At 40.9% G+C, this 25,742-nt stretch overlaps 1 protein-coding gene across 7 annotated transcripts in view; it reads left to right on the top strand.

Annotated features, from left to right (window-relative positions):
- Nucleotides 1–25,742, top strand: part of srgap1a (SLIT-ROBO Rho GTPase activating protein 1a) — a 79,685-nt gene that overhangs the window by 44,477 nt on the left and 9,466 nt on the right. For 4 of the 7 annotated variants that reach the window (XM_061772384.1, XM_061772386.1, XM_061772388.1 and 1 more), the window contains 13 exons: nucleotides 3,320–3,421; nucleotides 5,995–6,192; nucleotides 6,628–6,712; nucleotides 7,833–7,860; nucleotides 8,196–8,301; nucleotides 11,018–11,078; nucleotides 12,246–12,323; nucleotides 12,427–12,561; nucleotides 13,895–14,000; nucleotides 14,139–14,363; nucleotides 15,277–15,356; nucleotides 20,102–20,282; nucleotides 21,563–21,700. In XM_061772384.1, the coding sequence (XP_061628368.1) occupies nucleotides 3,320–3,421; nucleotides 5,995–6,192; nucleotides 6,628–6,712; nucleotides 7,833–7,860; nucleotides 8,196–8,301; nucleotides 11,018–11,078; nucleotides 12,246–12,323; nucleotides 12,427–12,561; nucleotides 13,895–14,000; nucleotides 14,139–14,363; nucleotides 15,277–15,356; nucleotides 20,102–20,282; nucleotides 21,563–21,700 (1,523 nt within the window). Of the gene's footprint in view, nucleotides 1–3,319; nucleotides 3,422–5,994; nucleotides 6,193–6,627; nucleotides 6,713–7,832; nucleotides 7,861–8,195; nucleotides 8,302–8,840; nucleotides 8,875–11,017; nucleotides 11,079–12,245; nucleotides 12,324–12,426; nucleotides 12,562–13,894; nucleotides 14,001–14,138; nucleotides 14,364–15,276; nucleotides 15,357–19,419; nucleotides 19,613–20,101; nucleotides 20,283–21,562; nucleotides 21,701–25,742 lie in introns of those variants that run through there. The other 3 variants (XM_061772385.1, XM_061772389.1, XR_009788401.1) reach the window with 3 other exon arrangements.

Raw genomic sequence — 25,742 nt, 5'->3', positions numbered from 1 at the left:
ACTTTGCCGAGAACAATTTGAGAAAATAATTTCCAGATCCGGCACGGTGGCCGACTGGTTAGAGTGTCTGCCTCATAGTTCTGAGGTCCGGGATTCAAGCCCCGGCCCCGCCTGCGTGGAGTTTGTATGTTCTCCCCGTGCCTGCGTGGGTTTTCTCCAGGCACTCCAATTTCCTCCCACATCGCAAAAACATGCATGGTAGATTAATTGAAGACTCTAAATTGCCCGTAGGTGTGAATGTGAGTGCAAATGGTTGTTTGTTTATATGTGCCCTGCGATTGGCTGGCAACCAGTTCAGGGTGTACCCCACCTCCTGCTCGATGATAGCTGGGATAGGCTCCAGCGCTCCCGCGACCCTTGTGAGGATAAGCGGCTCAGATAATGGATGGATATTTATTGAGAATCAGAGTCGATTAGTTGAACAGAAGAAGGTTTCTAGAGGGGAGTGAGAAAAGAAGACAACAGAAGAAAAAACACTAACTGTAAACTAGATGAGGAAAGTAAATAATTATATATCTAGAACAATGGATGCATTAGATATAAGTGTTGTATGGGGCAGTAGTGCTACACTTTGTGAGGGAAGGACAGGACAAGATAAGACCGGACAAGGACAGGAGAGGAAGCATGCAGGATAAGGGTAGTGAAGCCGGCTGCACAACTGAAGTGTGGTGGGCGTGGCTATGTAAATTCTAAACGTCTATAGGACCAGAGTGTGAGTGAGGGGATACCCAAGCAATTCGCATATTCATGGGTTATTTGTCGCAATAAGTGAGTACACACACCCATTGAAAAAGTCCCAGGGGTGTGTGCCTGCGGACACATGCAAGTGAATTGACACCGTTTCGCATGCACAATGACTGACACAAGTGTCCTGTAATTGCTTTGCCTGCCCCGCGGAGGCTGAGGATCCCACCCGATCAACTGAGAGGCTGGGTTGGGTCCAGGAGTCCACTCGAGACCAGCCCGGTAGACGGGACACACACCGAGGGAACCCAACAACCGGCCACCCGCAGGAGGCCGCAAAGACCCAATGCCATCCCCCCCAGCCAACAACCAGCCCTCCACGTGGCCCGCCGACACCCCCCCAGTTCCCGCAGCCAGTTCCCGCCCAGCCCGAGGGCGAGACAGTGTCCCTTGTTTGAGGGAAAGGAGGGCGGATAGGGGCACCCGACAAGGGAACGATAACTGGTAGGAACCCAGGGAGCAGTCACGGGGCATGAAAGGGGAGCACCAACACCAAGCAGCCATCCAGCCCAGGGCGCCCGGCCTCAGGAGCATCGCGATGAGGCTAGTGAAAATCCACCTCGTCCCTGTTACTATGACTTCCAGGTCCCTGACTGGCAGTCATTGGCCCTACCCTGTGTATCAGTGCCCCCCTGAGTGGGAGCAGGGTTGTCAGGCTCTGCTGCTTAACAGCCAAACCGCCCCAACCCAAGACCCAGGTTAAAGGCCTCTTTATACTCCCGCACATCCGACAACGCCCGCATTGCATCACGTGACCGACGCATTGGCCCGCGCGGCCCCTCTGCGTCACTTGACGCACACACAGCAAAAATTGTTGCTGCACGTAGAATGCCGCGGAGATCATCTCTCGTGATTGGTCCGTTTTAGTCACATGCTGTGATGACGTACTCACTGTTCCTCTTGGTTCCACATACCACCTATGTCGCCACCTTGATCGATTTTGCAGCATAATTAAACATATCATCTAGTCATCTAGGTCAATTTATTCAAGCAGACACTGTTCCACGGTCGCCATTGTTGTTGCTTTGTTCCTTGTTACGGACAGGAAAGTAAAAACGGCTACCGGAAATGGCCAAAAAATGCGGAGGAAACTCCACCCTGTGTCGTCCTAGCCAATACCAGCTGTAGCGACACCCCCAACCTGGAGAAAACCCCACAGCAGGCCCCACAGCCCAATCTGTGCAGTCTAAACAATCTTGAAATTCCATGTTTGGTTCATTGGTACACTTCTTCACAGTTTTTACCACAGGCTACACACATTTAAGTTTGTGTCTGTATGTTGCTATTAAGCTAATTACAGTGTCCAGACTAGCCCAAAGGTGCAAAGGGAATAGCACGGTATGAGTCCTTCAGCGTGGAATAGCAGTGGTCTAGAATGTAGTTTTCCCTCGTGGAACAGTCAATGTGCTGCTTGTATTTAGGGAGTTCGTGTTTGAGTTTGGCTTTGTTAAAGTCCCCAAGAATAACGAGTGGTGAATCTGAGTGCTTTATTTGAAGTTTGGTTACTTCGCCTGGGGCGGATGTAAACACAGCAAGTAAACTGAATGAAGCAGACTCGCACGGCGAGTAGAATAACTTAGTTCAAAAACAGCGACTCCAAGTCCAGGCTGCAGTGTGTGCTGAGGTCCGTGACATCAGTACACCATTTTTCGTACACCATTTTTAGCACATTCCACCAACTTTTGTTTACCCCTGATAGCGTGTTGCAGTCCGTTCGGTGAAGTCAGAAGCTGGGCAGCAGTACGCCGCTGTCGATGATGCGTTCACAGAGCCAAGTCTCCATGAACCAGAGGGCAGCAGAAAATCCAGTCTTTACTGGTCTCTGTGAGGAGATGATGGTTGTCCGTTTTGTCGGGTAGAGAGCGTAGATTTGCGAGGTGACTCGACAGAAGTGGCATTCGAAATCCTCTGGGTCAGAGCTTAACTTGCACTCCTGCACGCTTCCCTCTGTGGCGCCGTCTTCGCCTCCTCCATGTGCCATAGAGCGCAGCCGTTGGGAAGTAACTGAGAAAAAACTTGATTTGTAAAAGTTGGTGACGGTTCGGTGTCGACTAACTAATGTTTAGCAAGTCTTCCCTACTGTAAAACGCGTGGTCTCCAAAGATGAACGAAAAAGACAAAAACAGGGACAATACTGGAGAGCACATTACCGAACCGACCACTGCGAACCATCACATTTTAATTGAAAAGGTACTACTTCTTGGATATATTCACCAGTTCAATAGTTTCATTGATAAATGTTTGCTTTTAATTGCACTACCAGAGGCAACTGTGATTAGCAATGGGGGAAACAAATTGAATAGGCTTAAATGTCTTATCCATCCATTCGCAACACCGCTTATCCTGGTCAGGGTCATGGGGTGCTGGAGCCTGCCCCAGCTAACTACAGGCGAAAGACAGACGACACCCTGAACTGGCCGCCGGTCAGTCGCAAGGCACATATAGACACAACCATTCCCATTCACACCATCACTGAGTGGAACTGAACCCATGCTGCCTGTACCAAAGTCAGGTGAATGTCATCAGTGACTTTATTAAATCTATTATTTTTAAAAAGTATTTATTTTTCTTTTAGGTTTGTCAGATCTCAGTGCAGCCGCCAGTGAATGGAGAGCTAATACTGAGGTTCCAGCAGCTGCAGTCTCGCCTGTCTACTCTGAAGATTGAAAACGAAGAGGTAAAACAGTACCAATTGTAAGCATCCATTATACTGTACATTGGGAATTCCTTTTGTAACATTACATGTAAAATACCTTCAAAGAAGACTCCTGTGGTTTCAAAGATTGCAGTCACATCCACCAGACTGCTCTCACACATCTGACCTGCTTCCTGTCTTGCCTCTGCCTTTTTCTCAGTTTCTTTCCCCTATCCACACACAGACCCTTTCCAAAAAATTACAATATCATGGAAAAGTTTATTTATTTCCATAGTTCACGCACTCTTTTACTACAAATCCACACTGTTGTAACACGTGCAGAATGTGGTTTGGCATTGTCTTGCTGAAATAAGCAGGGGCGTCCATGAAAAAGACTTTGCTTGGATGGCAGCATATGTTTCTCCAAAACCTGTATGTACCTTTCAGCATTAATGGTGCCTTCACAGATGTGTAAGTTACCCATGCCATTGGCACTAACACAGCCCCATACCATCACAGATCCTGGCTTTTGAACTTTGCGTCCATAACAGTCCGGATGGTTCTTTTCCTCTTTGGCTCGGAGGTCATGACGTCCACAATTTCCAAAAACAATTTGAAATGTGGACTCGTCAGACCACAGAACACTTTTCCACTTTGCATCAGTCCATCTTAGATGAGCTCGGGCCCAGAGAAGCCGGCGGCGTTTCTGGGTGTTGTTGATAAATGGCTTTTGCTTTGCATAGTAGTTTCAAGTTGCACTTACGGATGTAGCGCCAAACTGTATTTACTGACATTGGTTTTCTGAAGTGTTCCTGTTTTCTTTAAAGAATTGTACCCATTTTCCAAATTCTGCCTGGGTAATCAAACATACGAGCACAACTGTGTGTTTTCTCTTTTACTAAATAAAAGTAGGACTGTGAATTTCAAAATAAGAACAGGTAAATAAGAAAAAAAGTATTACATGTTCAAAAAAAGTGCTTAACTTCAGAATAATTATTTGAAAAAACTAACAAAATACAGATAATACTTCATGTTTTGATCATATGGGTAGAAGCAAAATCAGGCATTGTAAATATGCATTATACATAGGTAGAAGGGTTTTACAGAATTTTGAGCTCAATTTTGGGGGTGCGTATTATACGTGTGTGTGCATTATACACGAGAAATTATGGTACTTGAAAGTGTTTTAATTGTGGGCCCTGAATCTATAATCTATGGAAGTTTAACTTTTTGAATGGAATTACGAAAATAAAGAAACTTTTCCATGATATAAATTTTTTTTGGAAAGGGTCTGTATGTGCACTTTTCTGAATACTCCACAAAGACTAACTGAGGTGAGGGTATATGTTTTTTTTCTATAGTGAAATATTTTGTGCAGAGGACTTTTGATGAATGATCATGTATGAAGTCATCTCTCCAGAAGAACTAACATACCTGATTGTCAACCGGGGAAAAAAAGCATTAATCTAATCATTAAACATTCAACATACCTATTTACTGCATTAGTTCGAGGGAGAGGCTATGATGACAAGCCTTGTCCTTGTCTATGGTTTAAATGGATGTCCTAGTGGGTCCAAATAGAAGGACACTGCTGTCTTGTGTTATTATTACCAGATGGCCTCGCTACCCTGGCACCGTGTGCAAGAGACATCTTTGAAAAATGAACGTTAAAAGCATTTTGACGACCTCCAAGCATGAACTGTCAAACGTAGTGAGCTGTCTTCTTCCGGTCGGGAAATGCTTCAGGGCAGTGCTTGACACAAGTGCAGCTGTTTCCTTTGCTCTTTGACTGCTGTGAAATGATGACAAACATTGCTGATTTTACTTTGTGTTAGTTGTGGATTTATGTTCTAAAAGAAGATGCTGGCTTTCATTCCCACTGAGGGAGGTTTAAAGTCTGATACATGCCTCTCATTCATGTGAGTGTTTCTCAAGGATACTGTTCAATCATTCAGCGTGATTAATCTTCCTTTTAGGTTAAGTAATACATATGATTTTGTGAATCTCTTGAGTCTTGACAAAGGAAAACAGAAATTATTTCACTCTATGTGCTTGTCTCACACCATACTTTATACACCAGCTACAGTTATCATACAGTACATTTTCCTTGTCAGGTTGTTTATTTCCCCAGATAAAAGCAATAAGCGTTGATGACCAGATTGCATATTTACTACAATGTCTTTTGAAAGCTGCGAACTGAGATCTGAGAACTTTTGCTAGGTGTTTACTGTTCATAATTTACTGACATACTGCTGTTGTTTATTATAATATTAATTTATAAGTTGGGCAGGTATATTGTCATTTTCTTTTACATTTGAAATGTTTGTCTCCCTTAAGTTACAATACTGTGCAATGAGGGCAAAGGTATGCACAACAACATTTATGAGTTGCTTTGACAAGGACCAAGCAGTAATGGAAATGCTGCTGAAAAGCCTGCACCTGAGTCTACAATCTTCTATCGCCCTTTTTGCCCCTTTGAGTGCATGTCACAAGATTGCTTTTTCTTTGACTTATTCTTCAATTGTCATGGGCTAGCATGAGAGGGGTTTAGGGGGTGTGATGACACAAAGTGCTACGAATCCTGTCATCATTTTCGTCATCTCATCTGTCTCCAGGTGAAAAAAACATCAGAGGCCACTCTCACCACCATTCAGGACATGGTGACCATTGAGGATTATGACGTCTCGGAGTGCTTCCACCACAGCAGATCAACTGAGTCGGTCAGGTCCACTGTGTCAGAGACATACCTCAGCAAACCGAGCATTGCGAAGAGGAGGGCCAACCAGCAGGAGACTGAGCAATTCTACTTCATGGTGAGTCTAAAGGTGGAACTAAGAAAGAAAGGGAAACTCTTGAACGACTCTCTATTATAGAGCACCTTTGGTTGATTAGCCATCTATATAATTTTTGGTATTTCACAGTAAATGCTGTATTTCTGTATGGTGAATTTAATATATGGTAGAAATGTTTATAAATAGAAGGAAAAAAATCGATGCTAAATCAAGCTGATGTAGACGAAACATGTTGGAATGGCTCGCCCATCCTTCCTCCTCTTCTGGCAAAGGTGGAGGTGTCACAGACTAATCCCTTGATGTAAGCCTTCTACTTAATTGTTCCAGTCTGAAAATGTACATGCTCTGAAGAAAGTTAAAAATGTCTCTGTGTCCTTTGCCCTTGGCTGTCTTAATAACGATATCATAGTGGGCGATGTGGCAGGCAGCTTTGCAATTACACTAAATTCTCTACAGAAATTCCGTGAGTTTCTGGAGGGCAGCAATCTCATCTCCAAACTGCAGGCCAAACATGATTTGCTGAAGAGGACACTTGGTGAAGGTACAGGCACATTCTTCTCAGTGAAATGTCTTATTTTCATACAATTGTGTTCTTACCTTTCTATTCCTCAGTCTAAATCATTGATGTAATCTATTCAAAAGTTGACATCTTTATCGTTGTCGCTATTCAAATAATCATCATCCATAAATATTTTGAAGGTGTTCCTTGACAGTAATTTGGAGTATCTCAGATTTGAAGGATTCTGTGAAATTATCCACCTTAGTCACTGATTTTCTCCAACTTCGACTGCAATGTATTGTAGGGGGCAGAATGGTGGACGGGTGGTTAGCATATCAGCCTCACTGTGTTGTGGTTGTGGGTTAAAATCTGGACTCAAGCCTTCCTCCCACATTCTAATAACATGTTTCTTAGGTTAATTGAAGATTTTAAATTGTCCCTGAGTGTGAATGGTTGTTTGTCTACTGTATGTGTGCCCTGCGATTGGCTGGCGCCTAGTTCTTGGTATAGCCCAAAGTCAGCTGGGCTAGGCTGCAGCTCACCTTGCTGCAACCTTGAGGATGAGTATAAACGGTACAGAAAATGGATTGATGGTATTAGAGGGGTGGCTGTTGTTTCATGGCACTTTTTCTCCACTGATGGAATCCTCACCCAATGTGCAAGTAAATCTGCAGTGTGTCTGCCTGTCACTGACTTAGCTAAATTCAAGACCAAGTGGTCTCAATGAAACTGTCCATCGTTGTAGCTAATTATGCTATGTAATCATATTGCTGAACCTAGGCATCGTTCAACTTGCTCAACTCACTCAAGACCGGTCAGATCCTGTTCATGAAACAGAAAAGAAAAATGGAAGCTATTTTGTTTCATCTTTATTATTCTGTCCAAATTAACTCTGTTTGTTATGAAAAATTCACGCCCCACTGTCCACCTGGTAGTATTTTCTTGTTCCGGCATTGACGTGACGAAATGAGGCCCATGTTTCTGTTCAGCTCTGTGCTGCGGTTTGTGAGTAAAAAGGTGTGTTGTGGGATTTGCGTAGAGAACCCAACGGTCAAGGTGAATGAAAGGTCTCATATGCTTCTCAATGTGTATCAACAAGACACTTCTAGTCGGAATCTGACAGGTCTACTCACCAAGCGTTGTTTCTATTTTATCTCTTCAGGCCACAGAGCTGACTACATGACCACAAGGTAAAACAAAAAAGCCCACTTTTCTTCAGGACCAGCACATATTCACAACCTCATTCAGTTGCATCAGCAAAAATTTGGCAGCATGCTTACATGTTAAAGAGCAGACTCAATCGGCAATTTTTAATGATTAATTGATGATTATACCTATGCCAATGCCAATCCCTTTGGTGAGTTTGATAGAGAAGACAGGATGTAAAAATGCTTCTTAATGGGTTTTAGCAGCATCTTCATAACTTGACTGATTCAACATAATTCATGGACATAATGGTTACAGGACAGTAACATTGCTGAAGAAGATTGCATTGCTGTCTCCTAATGCATTTTTTGTATTCTAGACATCCCAATGGGCTGTTCAAAACCCACACTGGCACCAGGCGGGCTAGACCCCGCTCTGTTTTTAATGTTAGGTTATTTAATGGAAATATGGAGTCATATATCAAGGTACTGATAACCACACTGTCCACTCAGCATTGCTCCTCCTCCTTATTTTCTCTCTTGCTCCAGCTTTCTGGCCATTTTCATGGGATCCCCCAAGCCATTTAAGCTGCAGTTTAGCTTTAACCTGCAAAACACTTGTCTGCGCCTAAACTGTAGTGGTGCTACTGATACATTGGAAGGGCTTTTGAAAGAGAGAAATGTCACTGGGATGGCTAGATGTTTGTCTCAGTCAGTTTCCCTTTACTCAATGTTGAGCCCCGCATCACTGAGCCTCTCTGGCATCTCCAGAGAGCAGAGTCCAGTGAAAAGATCAGGATTAGTGACAGTCTGTGTGGATGCCAAACTGATAAGGTTTCTCCTCCACTCTTTTCACTGCCACAACTGGTGACTCGTGCCGTCATTTTCTGTCCAGTTCTTTTTGGTTTAATGCCAGCACAAAGTGGATTGAGGGTGCACTCTTGGTAAAAGCTTAGGTGGACAGCTGCTGTGGTCCTAATATGGGTCTTGCTTGTTTCTCTCTCTTTCGCGATGCCTGTCTGTAGCCGTGGACGACGGAACTCACATGCTCGTCATCAGGTAGACATTGTGAAGCATCTTGGGGAGCCTCTACTGCTTGCCTGCTTTTTCTAATGCCTTAACGTTTAGGTTTTTATGTATCATCTGACTCGGACAGATATGACTTAGTTACAGTTGAAATTACAGACGTTTCTGCAAAACAGAGAAACAACAACAACAACAAAACAAGTACAGTTCTGCATTACAGAATGCTGTGTGGCAAATAGCACAAACACCTTAATTCTAATGTCTTGCGTTGTACACTTTGTGTACTTTTTTTTAAATGCACTCCAAATTCTTCAAAATTAGGTTGCCTGTCCTGATGAAAACATCTTCCCAGGCTGCTAAGTATATATCAAAAAGTGGGACTATAACCCCTAGCTGTAAGGCTATTTACAACGATGGTGAAACAAGAAAAATGTGTGCAGGCAACTAGTAACATGCAGTTACTCCTCATTAATACACTTGTAATGAATCAAGGTTTCAGGATCATAATTTAATCTGGGTTCAAATCTGTCAGGTTTGGCCTTTCTGTGTGGAGTTTGCTTGTTCTCCCTTTGCTTTTGTGATGTTGGAAGTTTTCCCCAAAAAACACGATCCTAAAATGTTACTTGAAGGTGAAAAAAAAAACTCAAATGCATAGACTAATATCTTTTGAAAAGTACCTGTGTTTGTGTGAACATTACCCATTTAGGTAAATTAATGTCATAATAATCAATCACCTCTAATCCTTGCAAAAAGATATTATTACATAATTCTGCTGCACCAAACATTTTCCTCAGCTGTCAGAGGCTTCGCTTCAACAATTGATAGCCAGTATTGGCATGGACCCTTTTGGGCTGTGTAGAGACCCCTGGGAACTGTAAACAGATCCACTGTATCATTAAAAACACGTGCTGCTTTCCTGTGCAGTACTGATCTTTAGCAGTGGCTGGCACAGAACCAGAACAAGAGTGCAGCACACTTCTGAGGGCATTGAGAAAATGTATCTTTATGGAACTACTTAGCTTCTGCGGTGTGAGGCCCAGTCTAAATGATAAATGATCATCACTTCAGGTAGGCATTTGATGTGATTACCGTATTTTCGCGACCGTATTAAAAGGCACAGTCTCAGTTACGGGGTCTATTTATGTATTTAACACATACATAAGGCGCACCGTATTAAACCAATGTTGTTTTGCACAATGCACATACTGGCACTATATACCTACTTGGGGTGTGCCTTTAGTGTCCTCTTTCACGCGCACCCTTCCCCCTTTAACGTCCGCATACTGTCCTCAGTCACGTCCGCCTTTCCTCTATATAAGCAGCGTGTCGGCAGGAAATGCTCCCAGTCAGTCTAGTCACACAACAATATTTACAGATTTTGGAACTCGGTGCACATATAAGGCGCACCGCATTATAAGGCGCCCCGTCCATTTTGGAGAAAATGTAAGACTTTTAAGTGGGCCTTAGGGTCGTGAAAATACAGTACTGTCGGAGACAAAAAGTTAACATTGAACCACAGCTATGTGATGCATACCTCCCTGTAATAGTAAGTTATTGGACTAAAATACTTCATGAACCAAGCAACTGATAATAATCGGAAATCGTAGCTGAAGTCAACTCTGTCTGAGTCAACACTACACTAACCCTCACTTGCTCTCTTAACGCACCCATATTAAAAAAAAAGGTTGTGCATGTTTGTATGCTGTCGCTGTTCCACAAAAAAGAAAAGAAAAAATATATATATACATACAAATATATATATATATATATATATATATAAAAATCCAAATTAGATTAAAAACTAAACACTCAAAGAAATTTGACACGGTTTTTGTTGGACAGCGACAACACTTTTGATTCGTTGATGTTGGAACTCAGCTGATTATTAGACACACGAGAATAAACGTGTTTTGATATTTGCAAAAGCCATTGGTCCAGAATAAATTTGACACTCTTGTTAAGACTAAAACCGCTACTAAATAAAATGGTTTCCATCAAGTGTTAGGAGTGTAGTTTAAAAAATATATATATCGATGATATAGCCATACAGTGCAAATGCCAAAACACATAGTGGATTTTGATTTTGATCCAGTTATTTAAATAAGTGTCTGAAGTTCATGAGCAGTTGCTTTCTTAATTTAAGAATGTATTAGCTAATCTTTTCAATCTTTTCAAGGATTCTGGGCAAGCTATTCCACGTGTGGTTGAGAGCTGCATTCGCTACATAAATTTGTATGGTGAGTTGTTTTTACTGTCCCTTCTATAGAATAGAAAGGAATGCAAGAACCACCCGAGTCCCGGGCCTGGAACATTGAGTACCAGCAATTTATCATCACGGAATACACATACAGTAATCCTCCGCGGTATCTCGGTTCTTGTTTCGCGGTCCCGCTATATGCAGTATATGCACTTGTTATTCTCTTGTATACTTTTTGTTGTACAATATTTTAGTTATCCACTCTCTCAATATATTGTGTTTAGGCCTGCCACAATAGCACATTTTTTAGAGCAATATATTTTGCCCAAAACTTTCACAATAAACAATAGTATTAATGTTTTTTTTTGGTTTTTTTTAATGCCACTGATATAATGATATTAGAGCATAATAAAATGTTTTACACATATTACAAATTCTTCCCTGGTAATCAAACATATGAGCACAACTGCGTAATGTTCTCTCATTTACTTAATAAATGTAGGGCTGCATTTCACAATAAGAGCAAGTAAATAAAAATAGAAAACTATACGTGTTCAAATAAAGTGCTTAACTTAAGAAACATATAGTCAGAATTTCCCCTTTTCTGTTTGCCATCTTGACACAACAGTCTCAAAATAATTTTACATATTTTAACTTAACAAATCTTAACAATTGAACTTTTAGAGGTTATGTTTGTTGAAAACCTTTGTTTTGGTTCATATTGGCATTTCACATATACAGTATGTACTTTTAGTGCTCTCAGTGGGAACTTCCCACTAATAAGTACCAACAAAAATGACATGGATCGTTCCATTTTAAGCACTGTTTGTTCCAAATGTTCTCTTGCTTTATCGGTCATTTTCTGATCTCGCGAATGTAATAAATAGTCGTGTGCGTCTACGGATCCAAAGCCATTCCGCCAGCGGTTCACTGCGTCATCAGCGGCACTCCGGGTGTTCACTAGTTTTATTGCTTTGAGGCACAATTTTTTGCCTTGATCAATTTCAAGTGGTCGAGTTAGCCGTTTTTCTTTTTTACCCCAGCCCTATGTGAAATCTTTAATAATCCTTAATTAGGGATGTGGAGCGATATACAGAACAAAATGTGACTTTCTCGAACCAAGCACAGAGTCAGTCTGTTCTACTTGTGAGGATACTTTGCCCTCTGTTCTTATTTTCTGACTGTCTTTCTGTGTCTCTCTGAGCAGGCCTCCAGCATCAGGGAATATTTCGAGTATCTGGATCCCAGCTGGAAGTCAATGACATTAAAAATTCATTTGAAAGAGGTATTTACTTATCAAAACATTTGGATCCATAATGATCTCACCATGATACATTTACACTTAAATGTATATTCCAACTAACTCTATGAATGTGTCCATGTTAAAGGAAATGACCCTCTGATAGACGATGAGAGTAATCATGACATCAACTCGGTGGCAGGCGTGCTTAAACTCTATTTCCGTGGCCTGGAGAACCCTCTTTTCCCCAAAGAGAGATTCAGTGAACTGCTGTCCTGCATCCGTAAGTATACGGGTGTATTTCCTTTTGTATTACTGACATTTGTTTTACATTTTCAAACATTCATTCATTCATTCATCTTCCATACCACTTATCCTCATTAGGGTCACGGGCGTGCTGGAGCCTATCCCAGCTATCTTTGGGTGAGAGGCGGGGTACACCCTGAACTGGTTGCCAGCCAATCGCAGGGCACATATAAACAAAAACCATTCCACTCACATTCACACCTACGGGCAATTTTAGAGTCGCCAACATGCAAACCTTGCATGTTTTTGGGATGTGGGAGGAAACCGGAGTACCTGGAGAAAACCCACATAGGCACGGGGAGAACATGCAAACTCCACACAGGCGAGGCCGGATTTGAACACGGGTCCTCAGAACTGTGAGGCAGATGTGCTCATCATTCGCCCACCATGCTGCCCCATTTTCAAAAAAATTTCTGTTGTTGTATTATTCAGTTCAGTCATTATTTTGAGTTTGATAGATATACAAATATCAAAATGAGCCCTGTTTCTTGCCTGACTAGAAACTGGTGTTGAATCCCCATAAAATGAGGATTTTATTTTCATTCCCTTCTGACTCGCTCACCTTGTGTGGTCTTTAAAAAAACCCAAAACATTTTATTTTAAGATTTCAGGCTATTACACAGGCGACTTAGCAAAGAATCAGGGTCAGTGTCACGTGTGCACGCTTAAATGCCTTGTGCGACATTGTGTATGTTGTATGTGTTCCTGGGTGACCTTAAGCACACTTGTGCAGGATGAGTGATGGAGATTCCTGTTTACATTCCCAGCTCAACTTGACAGTGATTGCAGTTTGGGCTGTGCGCCCTTCAATGCACCACAATTGGGGGGATCTTCAATGTTGAGCTGCTGAGATGAGCCTCGGGCTAACTTTTCAACTCAAGTGCTCTCAGTTGATTGATTTTTAGCAGCACTGCAGCTGCTCCTGTATGTAATTGTGCAATGTGCATCATGGAGGTTTTGCTTCAGTCTGCTGCACAGGCTGTAGGTGATGTGGAAACTCCTAGTAGAGTGTACTCTCTCTAGATGTTTGCTTGACCAAAGACCCATGCAAAACCTTAGTTTTTTCACAAAAGTTGTAATCTGTCATATGTATCCTCGGTGTCCAGATGGCATAGAGTGGCTGGAGGGTAATGACGCTATTTTTAACAGCCAGGAGAGCAACAATGCAACCAAATAAAACAAATTGCCACCATGGACAATGACATATATATCTATGAGGTCTTAATGACTTTTACCAGGAAGATGCTGCTGAAAAGGAACTTTTTTCTCTCTCATATATTTAACATCCTTTGTCATGTTTACTGCTGTAGGAATAGAAAATCTGTATGACAGAGCGCTGTACATCCGCAAGATCCTCCTGACCATTCCCAGATCAGTCCTTGTTGTGATGCGGTACCTCTTTGCGTTCCTCAACCAGTAAGTCTTTATGGGGGTACAATAATCAGGAAGTCCCCCCATGTTGAACTTGTATTCAATTGTATTTCTGTGCACAACTGCTATTTGCGGTTTGTCTGAAAGGTCACGCATTTATGTTTCTCTGCTTTTTTTTCACAGCCTATCTCAGTACAGTGACGAGAACATGATGGATCCATACAACCTGGCCATTTGCTTTGGGCCTACACTCATGCCCACACCGGAGAGCCAGGACCAAGTCTCCTGCCAGGCCCACGTCAACGAGATCATCAAGACCATTATCATTCACAATGAGCCAATCTTTCCTGATGCCAAAGAACTGGATGGGCCTGTCTATGAGAAGTGCATGGCAGGGGGAGATTATTGGTAAAGTATTATGACTATAGCCATTATTCATGGATTTTCCAACAAAAAGCACTTTTCTTGCTGTACTGCTGCTGTGTTGCCGGTGTCTCAGTCAAGTTGAAGCTTCCCATGCACAAAAGAGGGATCACAATGAGATCACACATTTTCAAAATGAGTTCATAGACTACATTGGTTTTCATTTTTGTTTTTGCGATGAGTTAAACATGGGCATGCAGCTAAACCATCTTCATATGGCAACCACTCAACATGCAGGTATCCAGGGCCTTTTGGAAGAGCCAGACTGCAACTGTGGATGTAATATATCTTTAAGACAGTTAAAGAACATTTTACTCAATTAACCCTTCTCTGGTGAATAGCTTGAAACAATCACCATCATTCAAAATAATCATTTGCTCGGGAGGATGTGATTAGGTGAACTGAATTAACATTTGAGGGGCATTCTATGTAAACAAGAAAAGGACTCGCTGAACCGAGAGTCTTTCTTCATCATCCTCTAGTTTCCTTTTGTTTGGTTGTGTCCCGTGCTTCACCACAAGCTGGCACGGTTTTATCCCTGGCTAGAGCTAATCACCCATCTCAGCACGACCACACATGAAGCCCTTGGGAGATTTGCACTCCTGGCTGTAAAACAAGAGGTGGTTGGTGACATGTTACCATGGGAGGAGACGGTCAGGGGGTAATCTGTTCTACAGAGATGTGCTCAGCTCTCCCATGATGTCAGAGGGAGACCATTTGGGAAAAGGAGGCCAAACTACAGATGGACGAAATAATACACATCGAATACCTCCAGTATAATAACCACTGTTTTCACTTTACGAGTGCAAGCCTTCTTTCTTTCCACCTGTCCAAAGAAGCGATAGCCTCCTCTGTATGATAAATAAATGACTGCCTCTTTGTCTGCATTTCCCCACAGTGAGAGTCCCTATAGTGAGCATGGAGTATTGGAGGAGGTTGACAATGAGGGAGGCACAGAGACACACACCAGTGAAGATGGTGAGTGAAGGCATAGATATTGCATTTAATATGAGTACTCACCCATCATTATTATTATTATTATTATTATTATTATTTTTTTTTTTTTTAGCCATTCCACAAAGTAAAACACCATATTCATACCGTAACTGTTGTACCAAAGCGCACTGTCATGTCACACAATTCTTCCTCAATGGTTTTGTGAGGGTCAAACCCAGCTCACTGCAGCTAATCCTGCCTTTCAGTCTGTTAAATGCAGTAACCTTGAAGGGCCAGGGTACTGGGTTTAAAGGGATGGACGACTATTAGTATTCTAATGTTTCAGCCTCTTCCTTGGGGACACCTCAACATCCCTTTTTTTCTCAATTTTGGTCAACACCAACTGAGACCCTTTGCAGACACAGACAAACTGTTTGTTTGAAGCTTTAGGGTCAGGTTTAGCAATTACAATTTTGCTTTTTCAGTGTGTCATAATTTGTAAGAATGAACATAATGTGTGTGTATAGTATGTCACGAGTGTCAAAATTTATAAGCATTTTCTTTGTATCCGTTTTTTTTATCTTCTTATAACCACAGCTTCATGTGTCCAAGAAAAATATGAAGGATCAACTTAAAGACAGTTTCTGTCATTGAGATACAGTCAAGATGTGTGAACAGACATGTTCCTTAGCTCTGTTGAACATAATCTGTATCCGTGATATTATGTCTGGTTCAAATTAAAAAGTGACAGCATTGGTTGAGGTGTGAAGACCAGGTATTGTTGTTGTCATTCAGTCAAAAGTAAAAGAAAAATGCATAAATATGATGAAAGGTGATATATGTTAATGTGACTGCTAACAAGTGAGAGGTTGGACAGACTGGCCGTTATAACCTCTTTCCAGTTGTTTATTTGCATGCCATCTTTCATCATGTTTGATTAGTGAGCAGTTTTCAAAGCGTGTGGTGTCCTTCCCCTGAGAGGTGCCAGGTGAAGGCACACAGCAGGTTGAAAAAAATAAATATGTATTGATATCTGCTCGTTTAACTTTCGCTATATATTAATGGATACATTATTTGTATAGTTAAAGAGAAGACAATCTACAAAAGTAGGATCAAGAACATCAGTTCGTTGAACACAGATATAAAAAGACTTTCCCTATTTCTCATATGCCTTTATAGTGAAATTTTTTTAACTTCAAATGAGATATTTTAGGTATATATTTTGGTTTGCCTTTAAATGTTAAAAGTAGTCCACAATATGAGATGTTGATCAACTCAAACCCCAGGGACCAAATCAAATTGACTGTAGAGGGCTTACCTTGGAAATATATGTTTGGTTGATCTCTTATCATGACTACAGTTTTTATTCCCTCTAATTTAGAATTATCTTCCACTGGATGATGGTGGTGGTCAATGTAATTGCCAGAATTTGTCTTGGAGGATTCCCACAAATGCACAATGACACACAAATCACAGCAGTGGATTTTTTTAAATTAAGGGAGTGTGATAAATAGATAATCTCTCATGGAGGATATCCCTCTTAGAGTCTGTTGTCATGTTTCTTTAATCCTGTAATATGAAACCTGTGTGATCTCATATAATTGAAATCAAAACAAAAAACTGTCGAGCTACCCAAGTAGATCATTCTGACACAGAGGGAATACTATCCTGTAGTCATTTTGTATATAGTAGCTGTCTTGGAATCCCCTTGTGGTGTCAGGCAGTCCTGCTGGAGTGTCTTGGAGCTCATTAGCTAAAATAGATGATCTCGACATGCTAGGGTCAGTCACACTGGACCAGTCATACCAGAAGTGAAGTAATATGTCGCTAAAACATTTATCATGTCTTACTAGAATGGACTAGAGAGAGAAGGACAATAAGGAATGATATAACATAGTGCTTACATGCAGTGACATTATTAGTGTTACATCTTCCCCACCATCGGTACATGGACGCCGTAGTAGCTGGTGATTTTGCCACAAGGTCGAAGTTGAACAAACTGGCACATTGATTATATATCACATTGTAGGAGGACACAATGATGTCCTCGTTGTCAGATGCCCCCTCGGGAAAATGTTTTATTGGATTGTGCATGTTGAAGGGCAGTATTCTATGTTACAGAGAGGCATAGCAAGTCTAGACTTTAGCAGTTCTTTAACAGACTGGTCATGCACAGAGTGCAACGTTCAAATTATTTAGTGATTCTACCATACACTGCAAAAACTTAATGTTCCCATGATTAAATAACTGAGATCAAAGCAAAATATACATTTTCTTTTTCTGCCAATATATTTCTTCTCACCAGGCAGTTTTTGTGGAAGAGAAGTTGATTTGCTTATTAACTTATTGAGATTCCATTTCTGGTTATGAGTAAGTTTACACTGCAAAAAAAAGTCTGTATAGAAATAAGCAAAGTTTCCTAAAATTTAGCCACATTTTCTTATTTTGAGCAATACACATCTGCCAATGGGATAGGCAAAACTTTCTTGGCTAGAATTCCTAAAACAAGTTTATAAATCTAGCGCCTTTGAGATAGTAACACGTCTTGAAATTGGAAATATTTGCTTATTACAAGCAAGAATTTGAAGAAATGTTTGCTTAAAATAAGTGGTATATTTCATGATTTAAGAATGTTTTACTCAATTTAAGAATTTACAGCTCACTTATGAATTAAGTTTGCTTATTACAAGTCAGACATTTTGTTATATCGGAATTGTTTGCTTAAAATAAGTCATATTTTCATGATTATTTTTTTTACTTAATTTAAGAATTTATATCTTTTACTTTGTAAAAAAAGGCTTAGAGTAGGACATATTTTCTTGAAACAAAAGATTTTGTTTCTCCTTTGAGCTCGTTCAAAGAAATTCAACCTTAACTAAAAACAAATTAGCAAAATCAGTTTAGAATAAACTGAGAAACAAACTCAGTTTTTTCTTTTGTAAAATAAAATGACATAAAATTTTATGTTGATGTTTTATCAGTTTTTTAATACAGTGGTCTACTTTTCTTTATGCGAGGAACATTAAAATATTACCTACTAAAAATGTATTAAAACAACTTTGAAGCCAGTGTCATGGAACAGAATGTGTTTGACTTTAGAGGTTCCACTGTAACTGAATCTTAAAAAGAAAATGGAGAGAAGCAGGAGGAGGAAAAATCCCACGTGCCGGCAAGGGTCCGCTTTATTAACAGCATTTCCGCCGGAGCTAAGCCCAATTAATTCAGACAGTAAATTCCTGCTTGTCACAATTCATTGAAGTCACGTCACATCTATTGCGTCTTTCCTGACAACCCAGTGAGGCAAGAGGCTGCTATTAAAAGGCTTGGGGAGTACAATAAACAATCAATTAGATTGAAAAGAACACATTGAGAAATTAAATGATACACACATATATATATATATATATATATATATACATATACACACACAGCGGCTGAAATAAGTATTGAACACGTCACCATTTTTTTCACTAAATATACTTCCAAAGGTGGTATTCTTGACAAACATCTGCTGCCATCTACGAGGATGATGAAAATGAAACGAGGGTGGACATTTCAGCAGGATAATGATCCAAAATATGTATTTCCTAGCCATTCACTCTTCACCTAGCAGTTTATATAGAGGATGTGTGTTTTGGTAAGGCTGCATCTGTCCAGGGACCACACGTCCGACTTGAAGTAAGTGGGAGGAGGGCAGGGAGGAACTAAGATGCTATTTTTAGATCCATATTGCTGTGTTACTCTAGTGCACACTGGCTTAGAGATGTGAACACGAACGAACACTTAATGGCAGAGACTTTCAGGACCACCAACTGTACAAGTGAGCAAGTGACCAACACAGTCGTATTTGTAGAGTTCTGTTCACTGTGTTTATATATATACATATATGGTCTTACAAGTCCAATTGTGTGTATATGTTTATCCTTAAACTGTTTTAAGCAAAACAGCAGCAAACAAAACATATTTGATAGTAAGTAGTGATTTTCAGTAGGAAAAAAAAAAAACACTTTTTTTTTTTTTTCCCAAAGATGTTATGGGGTCAGTTAAAATTCATATCTGCCTTGTTTATATGTTATGTAATACATAACTGACCATTCTTCTTCAGTGTTGTCATCATCATCATCATCATCATCATTAGACTGATCCTCATCACCAGGAGAATAGTCCTCATCGTCGACATCTCTGTCTAATATGGCATCATCCAGCTCTGCGGTCGTATCGAACAGGCCATCATCCAGCAATGTGCACTGCACACCAGCATGCACACCCAAGAATCATTATTAATATTAATGTAATGATAATGATTAAACATGTTGAAAAGTTGCAAAGGTAAAACAAAAAAAAGGTATTGCATTAAAGTAGAAGAGCATAGTCATGAAAATAAATTATCTGAGGTGCACTAAAGTACCACAAAAATGTATTGCCCATGTTTATTTCCCCTGTCAGTGATACAGGGGTCCACTTGTGCAGTTATCAGCTCAATCTAATGATCTACATACTTACTGACTCCCCCTGAGTAATTTAGATCTCTTCTCACCAGCTTCTATAAATACAGTGTGTTAGTTCCCCAGGCCTTGTGCTGTGTTGTCAGGCTAAAATAACCAACTGACTCACACAGTCAGCGCACTTTAACTCCACGTGCACCAGCTGTCACACTTGAGTATCCACGTGTGCGAACATCTGCATCAGAAACCTGTTTTTAAGCGCATTCTTAACGTCAGACGAAATACAGATTTTTCTTCATATGACACACGGTACCTGACCTGTCTAATCTTTTCTGTTGACAGAAGGTGAGCCTATTGAAGCCATTGCCAAGTTTGATTACGTCGGGCGCTCCTCCAGAGAGTTGTCCTTCAAGAAGGGTGCCTCGCTGCTTCTCTACCAGCGGGCGTCAGAAGACTGGTGGGAGGGGCGGCACAACGGCATTGATGGCCTGGTGCCACACCAGTATATTGTGGTCCAGGACATGTGAGTGTCGTGGATGGCAAATGGCAATAGTCTGTGCTGGATTGTATCACTGTAACTGAGTTGTCGTAAATCTAAATGTATATGTATAACTTTGATAAGAGTGAAAAGACTGTGGCGCACCATATTTTGGTTTTTGTTTTTGGTTCTTGGAGTATAATGTAAGACATTAGTATTTAATGGCTAGGACTGTACCATAGGCATTCTGGGGTTAGGGGGGGAGACTCACATAAAGGTAAATGAGATTATTTTTTGTATATAATATATATAAAGAGAGAGATTATAATTATACGAGACCACCTCGTCTGATGCAGTGAAGTTGTACAGTGCACAATACTAACACATTTCTGACTGTGCTAAAACTGAGCATTATTGTTAAGGCGGGACTTTTAATAGAGCTCTTGTATTTAATCTCGTTAGATTGTGCAAGGAGTCATAATGTTATGCCCAGTGTGTCCTCAGTAATGTGATACCAGTCCACCCATGCTCGGAGTCCCAAACAAGCTCCTCTATCTCTCGCTCTGTGTCCTAACAAGCATACCCTCTGCTATGGTGACTGCTGGTGCCTAATGAATTGATTAACTTTGCAGCATATTCTCTCCAAATCCTTGATAGCTGGCTCACAAAATTCTTCCTTTGCTCACGTCCAGGCCATGTTCCCTCTATTCATAAATCACCCCAAATCCTTGATAGCTGGCCCACAAAATTCTTCCTTTGCTCACGTCCAGGCCATGTTCCCTCTATTCATAAATCACCTGAAGAGGGGCACTGTTGACGTCCTCTCGCTTAATGAAAGAGCAGGCAGATTTACCGCTGGTTGTCTCGGGATGCCCTCACATCCTGCTCTATTCTCAAACCCAGAAGGCTGAGAAGTGCAAGTGCAGACCCGGTTGTGATCTTTCCGTGTCCCATAAAGGAGCCTGTAATAAAACATGCATCGCTGAGACCACTTCAGACAGGATATGTCCTCTAATGCTTCTGCTCTCAGGGTGCAATGACTTCCTTCAGTTTTTGCAGTATATGTTTTCAATAAGGGCTTACTCTATTGCCATTTACTGTACTGTGTATAGGCTGATGCATTGCATGGAAATCCACCAAACTGTACTCTAGAAACATAGCTTTCTGAAACCCATTCAACTGTCTTGTGTGTGTTTGTATGCAGTGCGTTATCAAGCATACTAATACTAAAAGGCACAGAAATGTGACTCGTGAATACCAGCCTTTGAGAGGCTGAAACACATGCTGACTGTTTCTGTGTCTTCATGTTGCTGTGTCGTTCCTAGAGATGACAACTTCTCGGACACGCTGAGCCAGAAGGCTGACAGCGAGGCCAGCAGCGGTCATGCTGGAGAGGATAAATGCTCGGGAAAAGACATCACTTCATCCACTGACACCAGGATCTCTGAGGCCTTTATCACCAGGTTGGTGGTGTATGAATGTGTGGCAGGAATACTGAACACTGTCCTTCAAGAGAAATATTCAAAGAGAGACATACCTTGTCTTTTGTCCTTTGTGGAGAAATTTGTGTGTTAGTTTGTGCAATAGAGAATATGCGTTCTTGCTGTGACGATTGGTAAAAGATTCATATTGTCACACGTAAACCTGGGGCTTTATGATTTACCACCCATCTAGCAGTTGTGCTTGAGCGGAAATTAATAATGCATACCTAAAACATACTAAATATAAATGTAAACAACAAAAAATCAAAAGACAAAAATAAAAAAAATACCTTTAGGACTAAAAATATGTCACTATGTCTATTCCATAAATGGTGCTGTTTTTATAGTTGCCCAATAATATGAGATGTTATTGTCTTGAAGATGATTCTGATTCTGAATTTTGTCCTCCTTTGTGACGGTGGTCGTCGGTGGTGCAGCTGGGTGGGTGTGGGGTGTGAAAGTGTCCTTTTCAAATCTGCAGTAGGAGGTATTCAACACATCAGCCAGTCCTTTATTTTTTTTCTGCTTGCATGAATAATCGCTTGTAGCTGTTTAGCGATTGTCGTCCTTGCCAAACTGACGCAGAGTCGTTAGCAGCCAACTAACTGGGTTACCATATTTTCTGCATAATTTCTCTTTGGAATGTTGATTTCTTTTGTCAGCTGGTTTCTGGGCTAGTTATGCAAGGATCTGTCCCCGCTCCGATAGGTGTCCTCTTTAGCTTCACCAAGTTGTCGGAGTTTGGCAGTGAACCGTGGTTAATTGTTATTGAATGTGCGAAATGTCTTTGTTGGTACACACACGTCTTCACAGAAGCTGGTGTAGGATGTAACAGTGTCCACATATTCATCCAAGCTTCCAGTTGAAGTTTCAAAGACACTCCAATCTGTGCAGTCTTGTAGTTCCATCTTGGCTTCATTAGTCCACCTCTTCACTGTCTTCACCACAGGCTTCGCATATCTTATGTGGGTGTAGACAGTTGTGCAACCACATTTTCTCAGTTGTGTATTTTTACCTGCGATTGGCCTGGCAACCGGTTCAGGGTGTACCCCGCCTCCTGCCCGATGATAATTGGAATGGGCTCCAGCACACCCGCGACCCTAGTGAGTTGTGGCTCAGAAAATGGATGGAAGGATGTATTTTTACTTCCCCTCTTTTAAAGATTCCATTTTTTTCCCCAATTGACTCAGACATGTTATTGATCATTAAAGGTGCCAAAGTTTTGAAATAATTTACCTTGGCCTCATTTTTTTGTATGACAAAATCTTCCATTGGAAATTTGTAACAGACATACCAAGCGATTTTGTCAGCAGGTGTTTGCCACGTGTGTGATTTTTTTTCTCCCCCACTCTGCTACTTCTTCATTGCTGCATTTAGTGACCTTGAAATGTGTCACTGACTCCATCTTTGTCTGTCTGTCTCTCTCGCTCTCTTTTTTTTCTCCATCTGTCTGTCTCTCTGTCTCTCTCTTTCACACAAACCTTAGTACACAGAAAATCACAACCCCCAGTGCTTTATTTTTTTAAATTCTGGTTTTTTAAATGCACACCCGCACTCCTGAATACTTCACATTTGTTGATGATTCTGCTTTGACATATTTACACCGTTTTTGTTTTGTTTCACTTCATCCTTAATACTTCGTCCTCTTCCTCCCGACAACAACAATTCTCAGTATCTCCCAGGTGATCTTCACCGTCTGGTTGTTCGCCTTGCTCCCTCAATGCTCAGCAAAGACTCACATGTTGAATTATTGAGTTTTATATCTTTTTAACAAACACACCTACCTGAGGAATCACTTGTTGGTGAACCCCCATCCAACATGAAAAACACTAACATTCCATGCATACAGCCCCCCCTTTCAAAAAAGCCTTTTTATTCATTTTTAAATCTGAAGCATAACATTTGTGCATCTGTAGCCTACTTTTCACTGGAGTGTGGCAACACTCAAATATTTTGCTTTTTCTATTGACGAAACACATAATTTACATTATTAGTCATAGTAAATATTGCCTGAGCTGGTGTTGTGGTGACAGCATTCAGATTACAGTATAGTGGAAATGTCTCAGTCCAGATGACTTCTTTTTTTCATATAAATGCAGAGTACTCCCCCTGCAGGCTATTATTAGTTACTGCAGTTGTTTGCTTTCCCAACATGAATTTTTCACTGATGGCTTTATATTGGTCACACCAAAGCTTGTATTGGTTTCATTGTCCTCTGAAGTATTTTGACAGTGACAGTTAATGCTTTTGCCTCTATTACCCACCATTGCATGGATGGATTTGCATAAAAAGCTTGTAATTCTCTGCCTCACATTTCTAAGATTCTTGGTTTGAATCTCTGCTTCAGCCTTCCTGTGTGCAGCTGTGTGGAATGTACATGTTTGGCCTGTGCTGGCGTGGGCTTTGTCCGGGTACTACGGCTTCCTCCCACATTCCAAAAACATGCATTCTCAGGTGTATTGTAGACTGAAATTAGGCTTTCTGCTCAATAACGCATTCGATTTTTTAAAATAGACAGATGGGTTGGATCATTCGTTGATGAAATGTATAATAACTAAATTAACCAATCAATAATCATTTAATGAGATAAATATATACAAAATGAATACATACATTTTAATTACTGATTTTAGGAGAAAATAGCTACATTCATGCAAAAAAAAAAGAGTCTTGATAATATACAGTGGGGCAAAAAAGTATTTAGTCAGCCACCAATTGTGCAAGTTGTCCCACTTAAAAAGATGAGAGAGGCCTGTAATTTGCATCATAGGTATACCTCACTGATGAGAGACAAAATGAGGGGAAAAAATCCAGAAAATCACATTGACAAAATAAGTATTTGGTCAATAACAAAAGTTCATCTCAACACTTAGTTTTATACCCTTTGTTGGCAATGACAGAGGTCAAACGTTTTCTGTAAGCCTTCAGAAGGTTTTCACACACTCTTGCTGGTATTTTGGCCCATTCCGCCATGCAGATCTCCTCAAGAGCAGTGATGTTTTGGGGCTGTCGCGGGGCAACACAGACTTTCAACTCCCTCCAAAGATTTTCTATGGGGTTGAGATCTGGAGACTGGCTAGGCCACTCTAGGACCTTGAAATGCTTCTTACAAAGCCACTCCTTCGTTGCCCGGGCGGTGTGTTTGGGATCATTGTCATGCTGAAAGACCCATCCACATTTCATCTTCAATGCCCTTGTTGATGGAAGGAAGTTTTCATTCAAAATCTCCCGATACATGGCCCCATTCATTCTTTCCTTTACATGGATCAGTCATCCTGGTCCCTTTGCAGAAAAACAGCCCCAATGCATGATGTTTGTGATATTGCAGCCATTTGCTAAAATCATTTAAGTTCATTTTTTTCCTCATTAATGTACACACAGCACCCTATATTGACTGGGAAAGAAATGTTGAAATTTTTGTGAAAAAAGAAAAACTGAAATATCCGTAGATATTCAGACCCTTTGCTCAGTATTTAGTAGAAACACCCTTTTGAGCTAATACAGCATGATGATTAGCAGAAAGGTTAATCTATTGTGCGTCCAGGAGAGCAGGTGGAAAGGCAGAAAGTTTAGAAGTTTACAGGAAGGGTTCAAATTATTTTACCATGGTGTAGATGGTAAGAAAAATGGAGTAGGGGTGATTTTAAAGGAAGTTACCTAAGAATGTCTTGGGGGTGAAAAGAGTATCAGATCGAGTGATGAGACTGAAACTTGAAATTGAGGGTGTTATGTATAATGTGATTAGTGGCGACGCCCCACAGATAGGATGTGACCAAGAAGTGAAAGAGAACTTCTGGAAGGAGCTAGACAAAGTAGCTCTGAGCCTCCCAGATAAGAGAGAGCGTCGTGATTTGTGCAGATTGTAATAAACATGTTGGTGAAGTAAACATGGGTGATGAAGAAGCGATGGGTACGTTTGGCATCCAGAAAAGGAACTTGGAAGAACAGATGGTGATAGACTTTACAAAAAGGATTACATCTTGTGCAGACGATGTAATCAGAAGGAGAATACTGACTGTAAGGT

Source organism: Phyllopteryx taeniolatus, chromosome 5 (genome assembly GCF_024500385.1).
Source record: "Phyllopteryx taeniolatus isolate TA_2022b chromosome 5, UOR_Ptae_1.2, whole genome shotgun sequence".
NCBI classification, from domain to species: Eukaryota; Metazoa; Chordata; class Actinopteri; order Syngnathiformes; family Syngnathidae; genus Phyllopteryx; species Phyllopteryx taeniolatus.
Note: the sequence above shows the minus strand (reverse complement) of the source record. Positions and strands in the feature narration are given on the sequence as shown.